The sequence below is a fragment of the Leptopilina boulardi genome, unplaced genomic scaffold (genome assembly GCF_019393585.1).
Source record: "Leptopilina boulardi isolate dan_hultmark-lab unplaced genomic scaffold, ZJU_Lbou_2.1 LbouV2_372, whole genome shotgun sequence".
NCBI lineage: Eukaryota > Metazoa > Arthropoda > Insecta > Hymenoptera > Figitidae > Leptopilina > Leptopilina boulardi.
Window position 1 is genome coordinate 1,760,045 of NW_026137943.1, and position 23,866 is coordinate 1,783,910.

The 23,866-nt window shown below is 29.5% G+C and overlaps 1 protein-coding gene and 1 long non-coding RNA gene across 3 annotated transcripts in view; both read right to left on the reverse strand.

The window, feature by feature from the left end:
• LOC127287680 (uncharacterized) overlaps window positions 1-4,637 on the reverse strand; it is a 71,076-nt gene extending 66,439 nt beyond the window's left edge. The window contains exon 1 of the long non-coding RNA XR_007843905.1: window positions 4,155-4,637. This is a non-coding gene — a long non-coding RNA (uncharacterized LOC127287680). The remainder of the gene's footprint in view (window positions 1-4,154) is intronic.
• A 12,677-nt stretch (window positions 4,638-17,314) lies between these two features.
• The window catches only part of LOC127287683 (collagen alpha-1(I) chain-like), a 69,380-nt gene continuing 62,828 nt past the window's right edge, over window positions 17,315-23,866 (reverse strand). Inside the window, exons 3-4 of one of the 2 annotated variants that reach the window (XM_051314744.1) lie at window positions 23,762-23,802; window positions 17,315-19,716 (exon numbers count right to left, since the gene is read on the reverse strand). In XM_051314744.1, coding sequence (XP_051170701.1) covers window positions 18,525-19,716; window positions 23,762-23,802 — 1,233 coding nt within the window. In that variant the 3' untranslated portion in view covers window positions 17,315-18,524. The remainder of the gene's footprint in view (window positions 19,717-23,761; window positions 23,803-23,866) is intronic. The other variant, XM_051314743.1, reaches the window with a different exon arrangement.

Genomic DNA, 23,866 nt, shown 5'->3' on the forward strand with positions numbered 1-23,866 from the left:
AACAATATTCTCCGGTAATTTTCATATTTCACTCATCATTAAACATTAATATTCGGAATAATAAAAATTTTGACCCCCCCCCTCCCCTTATTTGAAGAAAAAGTTTATTAAAAAAATTTGTCAACAGATTTCTTTTTTTAAAGTATAAAAAATACATTAAGAGGATGATTAAAAAAAAAAAAAATACAAATTCAAAATAATTTTGAAAATTCTTTTTTGAAATATGTATTCTTTTCAAATATACATTATTTGATTTATGAGTTTAAAAAAACTTCAATCGCGGATCTGATTTCTTGTCCCTGTGTTATCTGATTCTATCAATCTCCGTGAATTCTGCGGTAGTCGACAAAATTGGAAACTCAATCCGATTAGTTTCATGGAGCAATTGGAAATTTTTTTTTTTTTTATGCGAGGCTTTTTATAACGATTCTCGATTAAAAATGTACGCACATTTTTTAAAAATAATAATAATAATTTCTCATAAGAGTTTTCTGTATTTTTTTTTTAATTTAATTTTTACAAAAAAAATTTTAATGGAAAATTATTAATTATTAAAAGGAGAAATTAAGGGAAAATAAATTTAAAATGAAAGAAATTAAAATTCGTGAGAATATATATATATATAAAGATTCACGAATTGAGATATATATATATATAAACCTTGGGCACTTTTCGAGTCGCGAAGCATAAAAATCGACTTGAATGGAGTCGTGGCAGGATCGTGAGAGTAATTACAAAGAGGGGACGTGAAAAATCGAGTTTTCCCGCCTTCAAGGTGAATAAAAACAGTCGACGCTAATGTCTTTTTAATGTCACTGAATCAACACGAGCGTAACGTGTGCACTATTTGTTTCAATTCCTATACCACTATATATATATATATATATATATATATATATATATATATATAATTCTCCCGGTTAAAGTCATATCGATGCTAAAAACTGGCTATCGCATTTCTCGCCAATTCAGCGAGTTACAAAGTTGACGTCACCAGGCCTCACATAATTCAATTCAATTCGCTTAATTTTGCGAAAATTGCCAATCTTCCCAGTAACGTCTTCGTCCGTTATCCCCTCCCCTTCATACTAGACCTACTTTTCAGTTCCACCTACTGTTCCTCCTATTTTCCCAGAATTGACGTAAATTAAAACTCTCCCCTTCGAGAACATTAAAAAAAAACTTCTTCATTTTTTTTTTTTTTTAAAAACTTCCGGTTATTAAAAAAAAATTTGTTGAAAAAAAAATTATTTCCAAAAAAAAAAAAAGAAGATATTGAAGAATTATAAAGAAGTTAAATTGTTAATTGAGGAGAAAAAAGGTGGAGGGAGGAACAATAACTATGAAGTTGATTTTATCTTTGTTAGAAAAACAAATAAGAAACGTGTTACTTAAAAAATAGAAAAAGAACAAGAAATATAATTGAAGGGGTAAATGAAAATGACATTTAATTAACTCGTGAGACACGAAAAATAATTTTCAAGTTGATGTAAGGCGTGGCATATACACTCAACCCATTATTACGTGAACCACGAACACTAATACGACTTCACTCGCATGTCATAATTTTCGGAGATGAAAGTGAATGGAGGTAATATGGGAGTATTAAGTTATTTTTCATTCGACGACCCTTTCATAAAATGTTTGTGTGGCTTAAAAATAGTTTTGAACATACAAAAATTAATCGCAGATATATCGTTTCCTCTCTTTAATGAGAAAATTTTGAAAATCAATTTTTTAAAAATCCCCCCCCCAAAAAAAAAAATGACTAAATTTACTGGTCAACAGAGAAAAAATTAAATAATAATTTTCAAAAAACTTACTTACTTTTTACTTACTTACTTACTTTTACATTTAAAATAATCGTTATTTCTTTTTTATTCAATTGAAATTTATTTCTACAGGTAAATAATAAACATTCAGTATTGAAAAAGATAGAGGGAGTTTCTGGAATAAATCTTTTGATAAAAAAAAAAAAAAAAAAAAAAAAAAAAGAAGTCTTCTGTACCCTCTAAGAGAGTTGAAGTAAAGGCAATTTCTTATTCAAGGGTTTCGCCCGATGGGTTTTCACACGCGAAATACTCGTTTCCAGAAAGCCATTCGCTGGTGCCCCGTTAACTTAGAATCACTAGTGACTTCCGAACACAATAAAATGTGAACTCGGAGGAAAAAAAAAATATATATATATATATATAAAAAGAATGAGAATAAGATTATTATTTCTGAAACAAAACCGAAGGTAAACAATGAAAAACTGAATGGCTTAGTTCCGAGAATGACGAGTTGTTCCTTTAGAAAATACTTTAAATTTAAGAAATTATTAACGGCTCGAAAAACTCATTTCTCATTCAATTGGATAGTGTTGAAGAAAAAAGATTTCTTTCTTTTTTTTTTTTTTTTTAGAAAATGTGGGTGAAAAAAGGAAATAATTTAAAAATTACGGTAAAATGTAATTGAAAAAAGACAAATTAAATAATATAAATACTATGTGAAATAAGAACTAGAAATTTTGACATTGTCCAAAAATGTTGACATATTTCTAAATAATATTTTTATTTTCGTTTGAGAACAATGACTTTCGAAACTTTCTAACATTGAATTACAATTGTCTATAAATACAAAATCCTTCTATTCGACATTTATTCTATCAAAGTTACAAAATCCTTTAGAATAATGAAACAGAAGAATAGTATCAAAATTTAAAATTCGAAACAAATTACATCTCTAATATTAAATAATTTTCATTTTGAAAAATATTCTATAGTTAGAAATTTTAGTTTAATTGAAATTTTATTGAAGATTTTAATTAATAGTTTTAGATTTTTCATTTAATATATATATATATATATATATATATAAGAAGAAATGAGTAAGGAGACGTGGAAAAATAAGTCAATAAAAAAGAAAGAAAGAAAAAGGTCATAAAAACAATGGAATGAACTATTTAAGATTTTGAGACCCCCTTCAAAAAGTCAATGACATTTAATTAGACTCTCGAGAACTTTTTCGCGAAGCACAGACATTTCTTTAACTTTTTTTTTTTCGACGTATAAATTAAAATCTCCAGATATCATTTGAAAAAGGTCGTATTTCAAAGGTAATTAAAACACTATCTCAGAATTGATAATCAACTCTACTTTCTTTATATATTTGAAATTTAGTTAAAATTTACTAATAAAATAATTAAAAGTAAATTTTAATAAATTACTTTAATATATTCAATTAAAAAATTTTCTCTAATTAATGTCAAAATTAGCACATCGTACTTTTTCATCACTTAATTAATTTCATTAATTAATACATCAATTTGATTTTGACTGGAATTATAATTGAGATTAATAATTTGAAATTATTATTATAATCAATGATTTATTAGAAAAATTATTATTATCAGTTATAACTAATTATTAAAAGCAAATATTGATAATATCAATGAAAATTAATAATATTAAAGTTAATAATATAAAAATCACTAAAGTTACAAAAAATAGTAAAAAATTACAATATAAAAATAATTTAAAAAAAAAAAAAAAACTTTAAAAATTTACTATTAAACATCAATAGAGTACTATAATAACTGAACAAAAAAAATTTCTTTGATTCAATTAAACGGTTTCTTGATATCTTGACTCAAATAATAAATAAATATTTATTTTATTTAATAAAACTAATCGATTTGAATCAAACAAATTTTTTCAGTATAGTAATAAGTACCAAACATGTAAGAAATGTGAAATGAAAAAAAAATTTCTAAACGTATTTTTCTTGTCTAATATATGTATGAATAGATAGGGATTTATTTACCGAAATTCGAAAACGAACGCATCAATTTGGTTCGTGTAGCGGAACCGCGGAATATTTAATGACTTTCGTAAATTGAGTCTCTCGTTCATTGCAGCCCGCGGTGTTGGGCTTTCAGGGGAAAAAGCTCGCCTGCGGCGAACCGTGAAGTACTCGAATTTCGAATCCTGTATATATACTAAAATACATATATACGTATATATATATATAGACATATACATATACCCATACATACATGTATCTCAAGATATATTAAAAATTTAATCTAAACATTAATGCCACTATCGTTATAGTTTTTTGGTCCATTACATGAATTACAATACACGGTATCGTTTTTCACAATCGCGACTCACCTGATGTCTAAGTATTTCTCCGGCAGCATCTTCCACAGAGACTCATCTGAAGCGACAGGTCTCCCACGCGGCAACCCGGATTGCACAACTTTCTCGTTCCTCTCTTTCTTCTTCGATCTTCATTGGCAAAAAAAAAAAAGAAAAGAAATTGACGCAAAATTTATTATTCACGAAAAAACACTTTTTCTTTTTTCGTTCTCTTTATCCAGAAGCGAGGAGGGGAGAACGAAAAAAAAACACCAATCCCGGAAGTAGGCTTTGTCCTTTTTCTATATGTAACACTTTTTTTTGCCTAGGATTACTCACTTGTAACATTTTTTTTTTCAATTCCTTTTTCTAAATTTAATGTTTTGGGAAAAATTTTTTTTTCTCTTAAAATTTTGAGTATGTTGAAAAAAAAATTTTTTTTTTTTTTTTTTTTGTTCCCTATCGTATTCGCGAGGAGCGCGAGAGCCATTCCAGGACTCGGAAGATCTCCTTAGGATGGCAGTTTAAATGCAACTATGCTTCTTTGGGTTTGGGTTGAGCGCGCAGAGCCCGAGTCGGGGGCGTTCGGTCCACTTCGTTTGTATTCGGATCTCGTCGATATGCCCATAGACACACTGTGTGTGTGTGTGTGTGTATGTTCATATATATATGTCTATGGATATGCCGTGCCATGCCTGTGCTATGCTATACTCTACCCGGCGACGACGACGACGACGATGATGCTAGAAAGGGAATTGGAGGGGGGAGGAGGTCGAAGAATCGTGGGTGGGGGGGTTACTGGTCGCGGTGGGTGAGGTGGCGGGGGTGGCATTAGGACACGGGATTCGAGAGGAGAAGGGCGCGTAGACGCGTGACAGAGACGGTCATATGGCGCCCAAGTCGGAATGGGGGATTCTCCTACGCGCTCACGTAACTGGTGTCTCATAAATACGCACATGCGCTTATATCACACACAACATTCCCAAGACCTATAATCACCACAGTGCAAAAAAGATCCTTTTTTTATTGGTGTGAAATTTCGGAATGTTAAACAGTATGTCTTAATTAAGACATCGACTTTAATTTTCAACCTTTTTACTCTCTTAGTAAAAATTTTAACTTACTGATTCACTTTTTGCTTTTTACTAAAAAGCAAAAAAAAAAAAAAAATTTTATTAAGAGAGGACATATTTTTTAAGTATTTAATTATTTTTTTTTATATATATGAAACAAGATCAAAATAACTTAAAATGGGGATGGAAAATTTTGAAAATTACTGTGTATTGCCTTGATGTGTTTTCATTATAGTTATGAACTGTGAGTATATAAAGCGAGGCGCTATGGTATGTAGAGTAGCGCTGCTCACATTTCACAAACCATGCAAAATGAAGTCAATGCCGGTCATAACTCTATATAGTACTTAAACGATTGTAACTCAGCTCTTTGCAAACGATAAAGCAGTTTAGTTAGAAGTTATCAAAAGCAATCAAATTAAAGACTATTGCGTGACGAACTATTTACCTTACATATATAAAGTTTGTCTATATATATATGTATATATTAAAAGCTCGTAAAAGGGACCTTGAAAAAAATTTTAGGTTATGTTTTGTGATAATGTTAATTTTTAATCAAAATAAGTTACTTTTCATCTAATTGAGATTTGAACAGTGATTTGTATTAGTTCTATTTTCATTTTTTTTTAAGAAACATAACCTAAAATTACGGTTCAAAATGAGTGACATACACTTTAAAATGATTAGCGTACGTTACTCATTTTGAGAAAGAAAAAACGAAAATACTGAATAAACTCTTTAAAATAAATGAAATTTCATTTTAAATAACGATATTTAATGTCATTTTAAATTAAATATATATATATATACCCATTGGGAAAAAAAGTGCGCGTCTCACAGCTTAAGATCATTAGCATTTTCGATCTGATTAACATCAGTATGCTAAGAATTCCAATACTACATCCTGAATAATGCCCGTAACTGTCAGTCATCTGATTAAGATTATGCTACACGCGCAACCAAGAGCGAACATCTTGTACTCTGTACACGAGTATAATAATCAATCGTGACAATAGAGTATCGCGAGTGGCACCGAATACAATAATATTCATCTCAGAGGGGATCAGCATTCGCTTTGTGAATTACAACATGTTTATTACCTCGCATAAGATAGAAATTCAATTTCATAAGCGTTTATCTAAAATAATAAATCCCATACACAAATGTTATATATTAATGCAAAATTTTTATATTTAATTTTACTTTTCTAATGCCAAATATAAATTGAGCAACTACTAATACAAAAACTAGTTAGTATTTTCAAATAATCTAGTTCTAATATATATCAATATAGTAGTTTCGACATGCTCTAATAAATTGTCATTAATTTTGTGATGAGAATATAATTTAGTACACGCGCGGATATATCCGGTAAATTCTCTCATTGATTGATTTATGTTCAATTTATTGATGTTGTTGACCAATTGTTATAGTTTAAAAATTTTATGTATAAAAAACAATTTCTATGTAAAAAATTTACTAATTTTAATTTTTAAATATTTTAAGAAAATTTATTATTTTAGTAATGGAAAATAAAGGGGAAAAAAAAAAATGAACATTAGTTTTGCTGCAAAACATGTCACGCATTTCCGAATGTCTTATATGTGCCTTGCGTGTCAACAAATCGTTTCCTGCTGGGACTCAAGCACCAAATTATGTTTGCAAATTCTGATGAAATGCGTATTATTCTTTGGCATAACATTTCGAACCATGAAATTGTTAAATTTCGTTTAATAGCGCATATCAGAAATTTCTTTATATTAAAAATTTTAACTCTTCTGTAATTTTTAATGAAAAATCGACCTTGATATGAAATTTTAATATCGATCAATATATTGTATATTTGAACTTGCAAAGTACGGTGTGGAATTTGAGGGCTTTGCATAGTAATCACATTGCTTCCCTGGTTCTATTAAATATTATCTAGAGACTTGTTTGAAGATCAAAATTCAGCAGCGTGGCCGCTTTTCATAAAAGAGAAGGAAAGGAGAGAGAGAGGGAGAGAGAGAAGGCAGAACAGCAATTTTGAGTTGTTTTACTGCAGTTTCGGTTTACGATATGGTGAACTGCGCGCAGACCAAGCAAACTCAACGTGGTCTCAACTCTTGATCAAACGCGGCTCTGCGGTTCCCTCTATAAACTAAAACCGTTTAGTCGAACCAACCAATATTCAGCTAAACATTTCCGATTCGATCGCATGAAATCTGATATGATTTTCACTAGAGACCAAGTGGAATCTGATTCCGCATATATGTCCTTTACAATCTGCGGACCTTTGGTCATTAGAATTTGATAGTGGTTTCCGATAAAATCAGACGTACAATTTGAATTAGAATATATATACACACAGTTTCATTTAAACTGCGCGTGAATTTTAATTAAACCTTTAGAATTAAAAAAAATTAAAAATAAATGCCTGAAAAAAAATTAATTTTTCTGTTTTGTATTATGTTTTTAGATTAAGAAAATTGTAGAATCAAAATCTTACATCTTTTTCAGAAAAATGATTTTGCAATTTTTTTTTTTTTTTGAGCAATGTTAACGTCGAGGATTAGCGGGACCGATTAGCACAGGAAGAGACGAGGGGAGATTAACTCGTAAGAGTAGGCAAAGCGAGCATATATAGAGGAGCATTTTCGGGGAAGTGAAACTGGGATTCCTGCGATGTTTCCTCTACTTCCTTCTGTAGAGATACTATATGCGGTAACAGGGCTGAGAAGAGGCGACGAAAGAGGAGAGATTATACGAGCTCACTCGTTCCAATTTAAACTATATCTTCACTTTATGGGTCACAAAGCTCCAACATAAACGCAAAATCGTGAGAGATATTTGATTATTGTCACTTCTTCAGATTCGATATTTTATTATTGAAAAATCTTTTTCTTTTAGACTTTAATTCTAGAAATCCGTTAACTATAATAACAATTTGATTCGATGACCTTTAGGTATATCTTTTGAAGAATAGGTTGTAAAATCAATTTTATGTCATTTTTGTGAAAGACTCCGCAAGAATCTAGTTTCATGAGGGATACTTTATGAAAATGGGATTATAAAATCCCACTGTCGATTATTTTATCTTTTTTAATTTTACATTTCTTGACTAAATTCCCCCCCCCCCCCAATAAATTAAACTTAATTTTTGATTAGTCTTTTTTAATTATAGTCTTAAAAATAATAGGTAAAAAGTTGACATAATCGGGACACAAGGGAATGGGAAATTTCTCGATATTGTTGCTTGAAGAAAGAAAACTCAAAAGGTAGATAAAACTGAGAAACCTTCAAGTTTTCATCATAAAGCTGAGAATTCTTAGGAGAGAGAGAGAGAGAGAGAGAGAAGCATTCAGTATTCAGCACCTTGCAACATGATAATAATCCAGATTCATCTGACGCGCAAGAAGGATTTGGTATGGGACGTAAACTAGGAGATTGCGACGGCACAAAACTCCTTTGCTGACAATGAAAGGAAACGAGTTATATTTCACAAGAAGTGGGACAAGGCAGATATCCTAGTCGAGACAGAAAGCCGTTACGCCTAAGAGAGCCGCTCGCGCTGTTATATATATATAAGCGACACGAGACATTGTGGCACGTGACCGTTACCGTCACGCGTTGCCCTCAACGAAACGCATATAAAAGGAAGCCAATCGATGATGATATCCAATCCCTCTTTCCAAAGCCTTAAAAGGGGAGGGTGAACATAAAGAATTTTATCGCACACCCACCAGTGCGCCATGATAAGACTCCCATCAATTGGCCTGGCCTCTTTTTCCGCACTCTTACTGTATTACCAACCTTGCAGAGATAAGCAAGGATCGGGCCAATGGATAAACGGATGACCCACAGAAAACACTCAACACTTTTTACGATGTCCCTTTCTTCTTTATTCAATTACTTAGACCTTCTGATAAAAATTTATTCTCCCCTAATGAAAACTTTTGATCTCAGTTATATAAAAAAAAAAAAAAAAACAATATAATTTTTTCAAAAATTACAAAAAAAAGTTTCGAATTGAGCAACGAAAAAAAACCTTCACTTTTGAATCTGAGTATATAACATTGTTTCCGTTTTTCAGACCTAGCAGACCGAGAGTGCCTTTGTCTCTTCTTATCCGGAAGGCAGACAACGAATCGGTCGATAAAGTAGAACTGAAGAAATGCGAGAAAGATGCTTTTTTCTCCTAAAGTCTGAACGACACAAGGCCACTGACAGATCTCGCATTTCCACGAATTCAGCCTTTTGGCTTTTTGGACTTCGCAAGCTGTCTTGTGTGCGGTTTAAGGACAGCGCAGAGTCAAGAACCTCTCTTCACGTGCCTCTCAAATCCCTTCACAAAGAATTCTCTCTCTCTCTTTCTCTCTCTCTCTTTCTTTACCTACCCCTTTCTTTTTTTTCTTTCTATCATCTTTTTTCTCTCCTTGTTTCTTTACTTCTCTCTTTATTCTTCAATTGTTTTCCTTCGTTTTGCTCTTTTTTTTCCTTTCACTTATTTTTCGTTTTACAAATATTTTCGCCTACTTTTTTTTTTATTCAAATTCATTTTTACATTCTCATAATAAATGAAGAAGTATTTATTTTGTAATTATTTTATTATAATAATTTAAGGTCAACAATTTTTTTTATCAGATTAAGATGTTAATAATTTTTTTTTTTTAAAGTATGTTTAACGATTCGCGGTTTCAATTAAACTCGGTTAGAGAGTGATCATGCGGAATGTGCACTCATATATGTATGTATATCCCCGGGTCAGAGTGACCGTCTCTTCGAGGGAGGCCCAATTAAAAGCCTTAGGCAGATACAGTGAACCGCAACGAAGCTTGGTCAGACGGCCGCACGCAGTCGATAGAACAATAGATCGATTTAGAGCTCTAATGTAATTAGGAGAGTTGTGTCCACTGTGAATGCTTTGGCTTTAATTAGCATTCATTTACAACACGAATTTCATAGCGTTGCCTTATCATTTAATATATACATATAGCAGACAGTAAAATTTCATATAAAATTAAGTAATTTAATTACAGACATGCATTACGACTGATTAAAATATTTTATCTCCCTAAAGAATACAGGGAGCAAAACCTATGATCATGTGCGGTCAAAACGTAAAAAGATTCCTTTTTTTAAAAAGGAAATTACTTTGATAATACAATGATACTGCTCTGAATTTTATAAATTCATCTTTTGGGTTACAAAAACGAATTTATGACAATATGAAATTTAAATTTTAATAGAAAAAACAAAAAATTATAAAACATGGACCATAAATTATATACAAAATTAATCTCCCAGTATTTATTGTTTATTAAATTTGAATAAAGCCGTCAGTATTTTTTTTTTGTTCTCGTTACTTTGAGCGATAAAAGTTTATCATTTTCATTTAATGTTTGACGAATTTAATTATTTGCATTTTATTTATCTCTAAAAATGTTTGCAAAATGTAACGATTATATGATTGGTTACAAATTTTTATTCCCTTTGATTCGTGAACCGTCTGCTTTTTTTATTTAATAAAAAAGCAAAAAATAAATTTTTCTCTCTAAATCTAAATTAGTAAAAAAAATTTTAACTAACTTGAATTAGTGACTCATTTTGCTTCCTCATGGAGGAAGCTTTGTAGTCCTTTCGTTTATAAAACTTTTCAAAGTGGCGGAAACAAATTTTTTTCTTTATAGAAACATGTTATATGAGATCCTGATCAATTGTCCGGATGTATGTGTGTGTGTGTGTGTGGATCCCTTTTTTGTTTAGAAGATAACTTTAACAGGTTTTAATGGATTTAGATAAAATTTGGTAGGCTCATTTATCATATTAATATCTCAAATCTGACTAAAAGATTTTGAAAAATACCCCAAAAAAAAATTTTTATCGTCTTTTTTCCAAAATTTTTTTTTTTTAATCGAAAAAATTTTTAAATAGAAAAATTTAAGGTTATATATAATAAAATCGTATTCCTTACGTCAAAACGAATCGATCGATATATATAAAGTATACATTTGAGGTAAATTTAAAGAATTAATGAAAGTTAAAAAATCAAAAATTCACATTTTGGCTATAAAATTTTGTGATTTTTTAAATTGAAGTTTATATATGAAATAATTGTATTCCTTACGTCAAGACGAATCGATCGATACATATAAAGTATACATTTGAGGTAAATTTAAAGAATTAAAAAGAAAGAAGTTAAAAATCAAAAATTCACATTTTGGCAATAAAATTTTGCTTTCTCCACGAGGAAGTAAATTTTTTTGCTGATCGTAAAGAGGAAGCAAAATGTTCATGTAATGAACATCTGAATTTACAACTTGTTTTGCTTTTGAATTAGTAAAATTTAACTAATAGTTTACAGAGAGTTCAAAAAAAAAATTTAATTGGAACGTATATTAAATTTCTAATTATAATCAACATCAATTGTCAATTGTTCCTGTAAAAAAAGATTCAATTTCAAAAACACAGATTTTCGTTACATTTCACTTTAATTTCTCCTACTCGTGCCTTGAGAGAGTTTCACAGTTTTCCTAAAAGTATCAAATTAAGACCAAAAATTGCATCAAATCTTTGCAACGTTTTGATGCACATAAGTTATATCAAAAAGAGATCGTTTTGTGTATCATTTTGAGAAATGATACACGAAACGGTCTCATTTTTTGATGCAAAAAATTTAATCAATTTATATCAATCATGGCCGAATTGAATCGACTCAAAATTAAACGAATTTTTTTCAGATATTTTGGTAATAGTACAATTGCGGAGACCATTTCACTATTTAATTTGAAAATGAAAATAACAGAAAATCAAAGACAATGTGCAATTCGATAATTAAAAAGTGACAGCTTATAAACATAACCTAAAATGCATGAGAAAAAATTTGTCGATAAAATCAATATAGCCGAGCTTTTTAGAAAGTAGATGGCAGCACTCATCAATTTTCTTTCTTTAAATTTTTTCTGAATCGTTTTTATAAAAAGCAAAACTGCCATCTACCTTCTAAAAAGCTCGGCTATATTGATTTTATCGACAAATTTTTTCTCATGCATTTTCGGTAATGCTTATAAGCTGTCACTTTTTAATTATCGAATTGCACATTGTCTTTGATTTTCTGTTATTTTCATTTTCAAATTAAATAGTGAAATAGTCTCCGCAATTACACTATTAAGAAAATAACTGAAAATAAATTGTTTATTTTTCAGTCGATTCATTTCGGCCATGATTAATAAAAGTTGATTAAATTTTTTGCATCAAAAAATGAGACCGCTTCGTTTATCATTTCTAAAAATGATTTACAAAACGCTCTCATTTTGATATAACTTATGTGCATCAAAACGTTGCAATAGAAAAAGATACAACCAAGTTTACTGTGTTGGCGAATCTCCAAACACTTTCTCGACACTGATTCCGGCCCTCCTCGACTATAGATACCGCACAGTAGTGTTTGAAAACTTGAAAACTTTGGAAAATTATGGACCTGTTATTTAATTTCTCAAATTGTTCCTGTCAAGCTATTACATTTAAGAAAATTGGAGTTTTGAAATTCAAATTACTCACACAAGAATCTGTATATAAAATCTATGTTTTAAATTGCTACAGGTAAATGATTTTTTTCTTCAACCAATAACAATTTTACAGAGAAAAAAAAATGATGAGCTTATTATATAATTCTTACTAAAAAAAAATAATTCACATTTGCTACTGAAACATCGAAAAGTATATACCAAGTAACAAAATTGAAGAGTCATTTAAATTCATTTTTCGCATTTTATGTATATTTTATGGAGAGAGTATAAAATGAAAGAAACTTATCCAATTAAAATGCAAAATACAGAAAGGTGTCAGATGCAAGTAACCTCTCTTCTCACTTTATATGCAAGGTAAACAGAAATCGTCTCGCAAACTCATTTTCAAGACATCGAATAATTACAAGTTAATTTTCATGATCGATATAAGAAACAGAATTAATTTTTCTGTGACAGTAACAAAAATTCTAAATACATATAACATGTAGCTTTTTTCACTATACATATCTCAAAGATGTATTGAAGTTACCTAATTATTTACTCCAAAAAATAAATTATTCACGAAGAAGAACACGTGGTCCACTGATGACTAATACATTCCCCAACTATAAGAAGTTTTATTGTGAAAATTTTGGATAAAGCAGTTTGAATGTCAAATTTAATATACGAACATACTTAAAATGACAAAAAAAAAAAAAAAAAAAAAAAAAAAAAAAAAAAAAAAAAAAAAAAAAAAAAAAAAAAAAAAAAAAAAATGAAATTTAAAAAAAAGATGTTTATCGTGATGTTTCTTTTTTTGGGTTCAATGCGCGCACATGGATATTCCTCGAGATAAATCTTGCCAGTTTCATTCTCTCTTTTCTAACTGAACTATATCCCTGGGGAAAGTTTCCACTTTAAGCCTTTCAGGTGAAAAGTTTCCAATGGTGCATTGCTAAAGAGGACAAAGAGGTGGTTGAATAGGGCCGCAAAATGGGGGAAAGGGAAAAGCAAGAGAGAAAGAGAGAGAGGGTGACTCGCGGGAGAATCTCAAATCGATGCAAATTCGAGTCGATCCAATGTGTCGGACGACCCCGTTAAATGTAGAAGGAAACTCTGTTATGGAAGCGAAGGCTAGTGCTTCTGCTGCTTGCTTTTCCCCATTGAAATTCATAAAACGTCGTCGTGCTTACGTTACGTCGCGAGGTAATAAAAGTACCTTCGGCTACACTTTGATTCTCTATATACCCCCCTCCTTGTGTGTGTGTGTGTTTTTTTTCCCCATTTTCTAGTCTCCACTTTTTATTCCCACATATTCTCGCCCTCCTTACTGTTTTTTCATCCCGATAACCGCGACCACCTCTTCTCATGAAAAAGACGTTTCGTTGCTGACGATTCGGAAACTCAATAGCCATTTCAACTGTGGACAAAACGGCAAATGTTCCACTATAAAAATTGAGGATTTCTCATGCTATTTTCGATTCGCTGGCGAATCTGTATAAATAAAAATATGGGTCATTGAACGTCAAACTTTAAATCCAAGGAATAGAATGTTAGTGCGGAACAATTTTCTTTCCGCCCAAAAGATAAAAAAAAATCGGACAAGTGCGAGTTACACTCGCACTGAAATCGAGAGTTCCGAACTCGAAGCGAACTTATTTGGTATAAAAATAAATGTTTAAAAAATATGTGTTGTATGTTAAATAAATTATGTGATACAAAAAGGAACAATTTTTTAAAAAAATTGTTCCTCCTTTGGTATAAAAACAAAAACAAAATTTAAATATATGTTGTATTTCAAATAATATAAGTGATGCGAAGAGGAACAATTTTTTAAAAAAATTTAAGAAAATTTTTCCTCCTTTGGTATAAAAACAAAAAAAAAATTTAAATATGTGTTGTATTTCAAATAATATAAGTGTCAGTCAGGTTGGTGGCGCCACTGTCTATGTCGTTTAGCATTGACTTATTTTGAACTGCAGCAAAAATAAGACTAAGTTTTTTCTGTGTTTTTAAGGTTACTCTGGAGGTTATTAGTGTCACTTATTACTGATATTATATTTGTAATTTGTGACATAAAAGAGTTAATAAAAAAATAATTTAAGCTTTTACAAAATTCTCCATAGGAACCAAATGAAAATTATAATTCATCCCACCAAGATTGGCCTATTCACGTGAAGTACGTTCTTATCGAAAAAAATTGTAATGTTAAAATTACAAGAGGAAAAAGAGTAAAAAAAATATCCAAAGGGAAAAAAAATTAAAAGGATAGAGCCAACGGTTCATTTGAGCGTGAATTCTGAATTTTGTCTGTTAGAATGTAAATGAAGTATGAGACGTCACAATTCGTCTCACAAAACGCTCACAGCGCCACGCAAGCAATAATGCATAGGCGTCGCAAGTGGGCAATAATCCTAATACTAATGTCATTGTATTCGATAATTCATAGTAAATTTATGATTATTGAAACATTTTAATACAAAAAAAGTAACAACATACTAAGTCTTACGTATAAAAAAAGTAAAACATAAATTGACATTTATTTTTAAAATATTAATAGTGTTAAATTTAAGGTTATTATCCGCGACGATTTTAAACCAAAAATTTAACATTTATGCATAAATAATAACAATTAAATTGCTTTGACCAAAAATTTTATTTTTCCTACTCATTTTCACATTAAATATGAACAAATTTATGCAATAAAAGTATAAAAAAAGTTCTATGATATAAATTAATTTTCATAAAAACTATGGTGGCGCGATGATTTTGAACTAAAAATTGAACATTTATGCATAAATAATAACAATTAAATTGCTTCGACCAAAAAATTTTATTTTTTCTACTTATTTGTACATTAAGTAAGAACAAATTTATCCAATAAAAAATACGAAAAAGTTCTAGGATATCAATTATTTTTAATAAAAAATTTAGCGTCGCGACGATTTTGAAATAAAAATTGAATAGGGTCAGTTGGGGTAAATGGGGAGAAAATCGCTGTTTTTCACAAATTACGTAAGTTTCTTCCTTTAAAACAAAATGTTTGCGGGTTTATTTTTCTTAAGTTGTTATTTTCATTCCCAGGATTAATTTTATGCATCAGAAAAAATTTAGATAAACTTTAAACGCATGAAACTGATTGTCTCCATTTACCCCAAAATTTAGAAAATTTCATAAAATTTGTGGTAAATGGGGACAGCTTGTTATTATTAACCAAATTAACAAAAATCAAAAATTCAAGTAAATTTCTATTATAGGAGTCATAAGGAATAAGAAAAAAATTTGGTATGATTTTTTGTTTGTTTTCTGTGAAATGCGAGACAAAATACTGAAACAGTTTGATATTGATTTTCAAGTTTTTATACATTGAGCGATCAAGATAAAAGCTCGGCAATACTCAAAACCTCTTGCAGGTGATCTGAGGTTAAAATATTGACGTTAAACTTCATTTTAAAACTGTAAATTAAGCTCCTAAACCTTTTGTCACCATTTACCCCAACTGACCCTAATTGTTATTATTTATGCATAAAATTAATCCTAGGAATGTAAATAACAACTTAAAAAAATAAACCTGAAAATATTACCTGTTAAAGGAAGAAACATACGTAATTTGTGAAAAATAGGGATTTTATCCCCATTTACCCCAACTGACCCTAATTAATTTTTATTTCAAAATCATCGCGTCACTATAGTTATTATATGAGCCGAAAGTTCTGAACGTTTATATGAACGAAATATTTTTTTCAATCTATAAATCATTAAAAATTATGATGACCATGTAAAATAAAACAGTAAATTAAACAATTATGAAATTAATAACTTCTTTTTAGATATTTTAAACAATATTTTGTAATAAAATTCGTACTTAAAGAAGTAGCAAAACAAATTTCGTTCATATGAACGTTAAAAACTTTTGGCTCTTGTTTTTATAAAAATTAATTTACAAAATTTTTTATTATTTAACGTAAAAATTACTAGAAAAAATAAAATTTTTTGTTAAAATTATGTAAGTGTTATTAATTATGCATAAATGTTAAATTTGAATTTTACTATCGTTACGTATAATAAACATAAATATAATCCCCTTACTAATTTAAAAATAAATGTAATAATTTATGTTTTCATTGTTTATACGTTAGAGTTGGTATATTGTTAGCTTTTATGTGTTAAAATGTTTAAATAATCATATATTTAATATTATTTATCCAATATAATAACATTAGTGTTTGAATTATTGCTCGCTTGCGACGCCTATGCAATATTTCTTGCGTGGCGCTGCGAGCGTTTTGTGAGACGAATTGTGACGTTTCATACTTCAGCTACATTAAATATTAATACTTTCTGTACGAAAATACTATCGGTCATGCGCCACTAAATGACGAGACAGCTAGTATACATAGTATATATATATATATATCAATCTATTAAATTGAATTTGTTTATTTAATAATATTGCACATTTGCTAGACTACTCTCAAAAAAAAATTCCATGCTGTACATTGATTTTCCAAAAATTTAATGTTTTGTTGTTCATAGAATACACAGTTATTTTAATTAAAATTTATTTATTATATCACAAGAAAACCTTAAGAACAATTAAAAATAAAATAAACCCAAAAACTATAAATCCTATAAACAAGAGAGAAATATAAAAATATTTAAAATACTCATAACATATAATAATGTAATAAAATAATCAGTAAAATCATATTACATAGAATATGGCCATATCTCTATCTAATACAATCCGAGGAGGGATTTACTGGTTAAAGAAGTGTACACTTGATCACTTATTTCAAAAAATACTTATAACCTATACAAAAGTAATAATAATAAAGATCAATAAAACATATAATAATGTGATAAAAAAATTAGTAAAATCATAATACATAGAATATGGCCATATCTCTATCTAATCTAATTCGAGGAGGGATTTACTGGTTGAAGAAGTGTACACTTGATCACTTATTAGACTATAATATTACACGTATTTTACTTATCAACATGAAGTAGTATAAGGAGCACCCACTCTATAAGCCGTTTTTGAAAATTCTTCCCCAGCCTTTCCAGATTTAATAGAAGCATTTACATATCCCCGATACTAACAACCCTAGCGGAAAAGCGAGGAATTACAGGTAACGTGGTACATTTTTATGTAAGTGTTTGTTATATATCTGTCAGTTGGCGTTTTTTTTTTTTTTTTTTTTTTTTTTTTTTTTTTTTTATTAAATGTGTTTGATGCGAGTTAATTTTGTGTAATTATAAATAAAAAAGTGAAAAATGAGCCTGCTAAATTGATCAATGAATCAGCATTAACACAGGCAACTTTACTTGATACAAATTATTTTTTATGTATTTGAATGTTAACAAAATACTTGCTGAACTTGTCATTATATTTTGTTTGTTTACATGTAAATATAACCTAAAAATAAAAAAAAATTAAGAAATTTCGTTTGAAATATATACGGCTACAATGAAAAAAAATTAATTATATTTTTATTATTTTTATATAATTTACAACAAATTATTGCAATTCCTTTATTATTTCATTATGAAAAATAATTGAAAACAAATATTTTAAAAATCTAAATTATATATTCGTATATAAATAAGCAAAAACTTACCAATTTTTAAATATATTTTCAAAAAATTTAGGTTTTATTTAAAATTTTTGTGTGTAACTTTTTTCTTTCTTTTCAAGTCAAGTCAAATAGTTTTATTGAGATCAAAAATTTGTACACTTTTTCTAAAATTATTATATATCTTTACACTGTTTACTATTGAGAACAGCTGTCACTAGGCGTAGCCATATTTTGTAAACTTCTAAGTACACCGCTTTTCCGCTAGAAGAGTTTGTGATATGTACTGGATCCATTATTATCAGTTACCACAACAATTTTATGAAATGAACCAGGAGCATCATTGTTTATAGAATCATCTTTACAAGGTTCATCAGATTGAGGCATGTCAACTAATAAATCAAATCTATATTGATCCTCAGGTCCAACAGTTTGCAAAGTTTCATCACATGCATTAACATTTTTCTCTCTAGGAGGATCTGTTGCAACAGGACATTGACGAATTTCATTAGGTACCTCATTATTACCATTAAGTCCTTTCTCTCCAGCAGGTCCTGGTGGTCCAGGAGGTCCTGGTGGTCCAGCAAGTCCTGGTGCTCCACGAGGTCCCTCATCTCCAGTTAGTCCAGGAACTCCGTTTTCACCATCAGCTCCGTCTTTACCATCAGCTCCGTCTTCACCATTATCTCCTTTCATTCCAGTAGGTCCTGCATTACCATTAGGTCCTTTCTCTCCAGGAGGTCCTTGTTGTCCAACAGCTCCATTTCGTCCAGGAAGTCCTGCTTTACCATCAGCTCCTGCTTCACCATTAGCTCCTTTCTTTCCAGTAGGTCCTGGTGGTCCAGCAAGTCCTGGTGCTCCACGAGGTCCCTCATCTCCAGTTAGTCCAGGAACTCCGTTTTCACCTTTAGCTCCTACTTCACCATTAGCTCCTTTCTTTCCAGTAGGTCCTGCATTACCATTAGCTCCTTTCTCTCCAGGAGGTCCTGCATTACCATTAGCTCCTTTCTCTCCAGGAGGTCCTGCATTACCATTAGCTCCTTTCTCTCCAGGAAGTCCTGCTTCACCTTTAGCTCCTACTTCACCATTAGCTCCTTTCTTTCCAGTAGGTCCTGCATTACCATTAGGTCCTTTCTGTCCTGGTGGTCCAGCAAGTCCTGGTGGTCCAGCAAGTCCTGGTGGTCCAGCAAGTCTTTGTAATCCAGCAAGTATTGCTTTATCATCAGCTCCTGGTGGTCCAGGAGGTCCTGCATTACCATCAGCTCCTTTCTCTCCAGTAGGTCCTACTGGTCCAAGAGGTCCTGGTGGTCCAGGAAGTCCTGGTGGTCCAGGAAGTCCTGGTGGTCCAGGAGGTCCTGCTTTACCAGCAGCTCCTGGTGGTCCAGGAGGTCCTGGACTAGCCTCACAACTGTCCATCGAAGAACTGTCAGAACAACAGTCAGAGCTGCTTCTCTCACTAGAATTACATGTTTATAATAAGACATTATTCAATAAAAAAGATTCCAAATTTTTTAGGAAAAGCCCTCCCCACATAATTATTCAAAACAACAACCATTTAGGTTATCATTTGAATCAACGAGTACTAACGCAATCCCTAGTAGAAATTTGTCATGGCACTATTAGAATTAGTCAAGTTACAGGACAGTTTTTCTCGTGCCGGATGATTCTAGCTAAACTTGCAAATTACTGTAGGGTGGCTGACCAACACTCTTGGAAATAATTCAAGTTAAACTTGATATTTCCACGACTTAAACCTATCCAGTTTTTTTAATGGCACTGTCCAGTGCTGCTCGAAATTATATTCCTATATCCTTATCATGGCGGTGGCGCTACAATAAGTCTAGTAACTGGACAGTTGTGCTAGGATTTTGTGTATTAAAATTTCGCTTGCTTGGTGTAAAAAAATTACAACTTGTTTATAAAAATTAATTCTTTAATAAATTAATAATAATTATATTAATATTCCTTTCTTAAAAAAGACAGTGCATACAAAACACATGAAAATGTATCGAAATATCTCGGTGATCGAAAAAATTAAATGTAAGAAAAAATGAACTTTGCTTTCAAGAGCATATAAATCAATATTCATTTTATGAAAATCAGCGTAAATTATTCTTCCACATATATATTTTTTGCATAACTTACTTAATTGCAATAAAAATACACTTGCAAAGCATTATTTGTTGTAAATATTTGCAGCTGTCATGAATCAGAAACGAACATAACCTACATTTAGTTGAAATCACCTGATTGGCCCAAGACAAAATAGCGCGCCCTTTTTAAAAATAATGAAATTTATTAAATTATAATAAAATAATATTGTAATAAATTAAATTATTATGAAAATAATATTTCCTTGAATAAAAAAGTGTTTTTAGTTTAAAAAAAATTATTAAACGATTATTATTATTTTCAGACAAATTTTACATAGTAGATTATTATTTTTCTGTTTGAGTATATGATAATAATATAATAATAATAATATTATATTATATTATATCAATAATTATTAATTTATTAAAATTATTTCGTTTCTAAAATTTTACATATAATTTTTGAGGATAATAAATAAAAAAAATTAGTAATTAGTTTTTTTTATAATTGTCTAATGTTTAAATTAAATTATAAATAAATCATTTAAAATCAAATAAACATCTAAAATGTTTATTTGCCTAGAAAATAATAAAAATATGCACAAATACGTAATATTATTAGATAGAGTGACACACGTCAAGCATTTATTGTAATATCACTGATCAGAACGGCCGAGTTGCGTAAAGCGTGCGTTTCTTTCGTTCCCGCCCAGCGGACCCGTGTTCGCTCCCCGGTAACCCCAAGATTTTTTCGTCGAAACTGCGAGAAGTGTTTTAAGGTTCATGTTATTATATTCATATTAATATAATAATTATAATTGTTTCAGTGTTGTTATAGTTCAGCCAAGATGTGGATGTGTTGCTTCAATAGTTTTATTTATGTATTTTTTTTAAATCCATTTTAATTGTGAATGAAAAATTACATATTTATAACGAACTACTATATTTAGTGCATTATATTTTTATATAATCATTTTTGTTGATAATTGGAATTTTTTTAATTACATAAAATAAACGTGTTTACTATACATTAAATCTTATTATTAAATGAATTTCGAAATATTTAAATGAATTAATTTGATAAGTTTTTTAAAAGTCCTATTGAGAAATATAATTATCAAGTTGTGCTGGATAATAACTTGATGAAAAAAGCGTGACATGACATTCGAGTTTTTAGCGAGCTGGCTAGTAAAGTAACTAGACAAATTTACAGTCGTCTTTTATTAACTTATTTTTAATTATGTAATTCATCAATCATTTTTGTCTGTTTTAATATTATTTACGGTAAAAATAATTTATTAAAAATATTTAACTGAAATTGATATCCAGTTTTATTTCATTAAATCTTTGTAAAAATTGAAAAAATTTTATGAGTTTAAAAAATTTAAGAATAAATTCATTTTATTTTCGTGATCAATAGATAATACAAACTTTGAAATCAAAACTTTTGTATTAGGTGAACTACTTCAAGTCAGCACATCAAGCCAGCGCGGCTGTGCGGTATGCGTATCTGACTTGCGTTCTAAGGGTTTAGGGTTCGATCCCCCATGCGTGCGAGATTTTTCGTTCTTAGTTTTAAGTGTTATAAGTACAATATTTGTTCATGTGTAATATCAATTATTAAATAATTATTAAATTAAGTATAAGTGCAAAGTAAAAAAAATTAAATATTATGAATTTAAAACAATAAAAAAATTTACAACACAAATTATTTTTTGTAAAATAATTTATTAAAAATAAAATAATTTAATTAATATAAATGATAATTATTATTTTAATTATTTATTGTTAATAATATTTTATATATTCTAAATAACATTAACTATTATTGGCTTCACATAACCTGTTCGTGGTAAAAATGGGAGTAATAAGCTAATAAGGATGAAATTTGCATTGGAAAGCGTGTTTTAGCATTTTGTAAAAAAGTGAGATTTTAAGTCCGGATGAGTACTATGCCAGTATTATTCTAGTACTACGTTAGTACTGGTGAGCGGGACAAAATCAGTACTGGACAGCGTTACCAGCCAGGGTTGGTCCACTACTGGCCCAGTACGGCAGTCAGTACCGTTATACTGACTGGCAGTGTTGGGTCAGTACTATGCCAGTGGCACATTTCTACTTGGGATTCCTTTATTATAGCTAGGACAAATTTCTACTAGGGATGCTTTAATGGGTTAGTCGCAGTCAGATGATCGAAAAATGCATTTTTTTTGGGAATTTTTCTCTAAAAATTTGTCCATTACAAAGTTCACACTTTTATTACAATTTTATTACAGAATATAAATAATTAAAAGAAACACAGCTATTTCGCTGGAAGATGATCTTTGGAAAGGTTTTTGGGGTGACCACAACCGTTTCTCAACGGGTTATATAAAATAAAAAATTCAAGATTATATATTTTTAGTTTACTAGTTCCTACGCTATTTGATTGTAGCTTTTTTAAAAAATATTTATTTTTAATAAAATATCTATGATCAAGCAGCGAGTTTTGATATATTAAAGAAGCCTGCACAATATAAAATAATTCGGTCAAGCTAAGCGGTTCTCGACAAATCATGGTCACTGCTTTCAAATACATAATTCCGAGAAAAACGCGTTTAAAGTTTTAACTTTAATGTAAATGATCATTGCGCAGCTCGACAAAAATGTACTGAATACACTATTATTTGGTGGAAGTTTTTGAAAATTTAAAAAATGGTAACTAATTAAACAGTCTAGAAAAATATTATTGTTTCAAATATTACCAAAGTAGCACGTAATATTATAGTAATATTAACTAATATTACCATTAAGAAATTTTTATACTCAATCGTTCTGAATCGTGTTCTAATTGATTTTTTCTAGAAGGGTTCTTAAAATTATAACTGCGACTAACCCCTTAAAAACGATTTATAAAAGATGATATTAAAATAAAATTGAAAATTTCAATTTTCTCAAGTACTTATCAGATTTCTTTATGAACAAATACATAATGGTAAATAAAATTTTTCTCAATTTTTATTTTCAAAAAAATAAAATTTCTTTATCTAAACTAAAGCAAAAAAATTTTAGAACAGACCTAAAGAAAATATGTAATTTGTTAAACACTAATATTTTTTAATCTTTTTTTTATTTTTCAAAACAACACATTTTTTGTTTGTTAATATTCACTTTACTTATAAAAAGCAAACATTTTAATTTAAAAACTAAAAAAAAATTTTCAACAAAAAGTTTTATCAGGCCCACTTTAAAACATTTTACAAAATCTCAATAATTCCTCAGGAATGTATTAAAAAAATAAATAGAAATGTTTAAAAATGAAAGCAATCCTATAAAATTTAGATTATTCTTTTTTACTTCTAACTAAAAAAAAACTTTGCCTTATAAATTTCACAAAAAAAAATTATTTAATTTAAAAAGTTTAATTACCTATGTGGTGAACGTTTGAATAACAATTTTGAATATAGCTCCTAAAAATAAAAAACAATGTACAATTAATATTAAGATTGAAAATTAATTTTTTTGAATGAATTA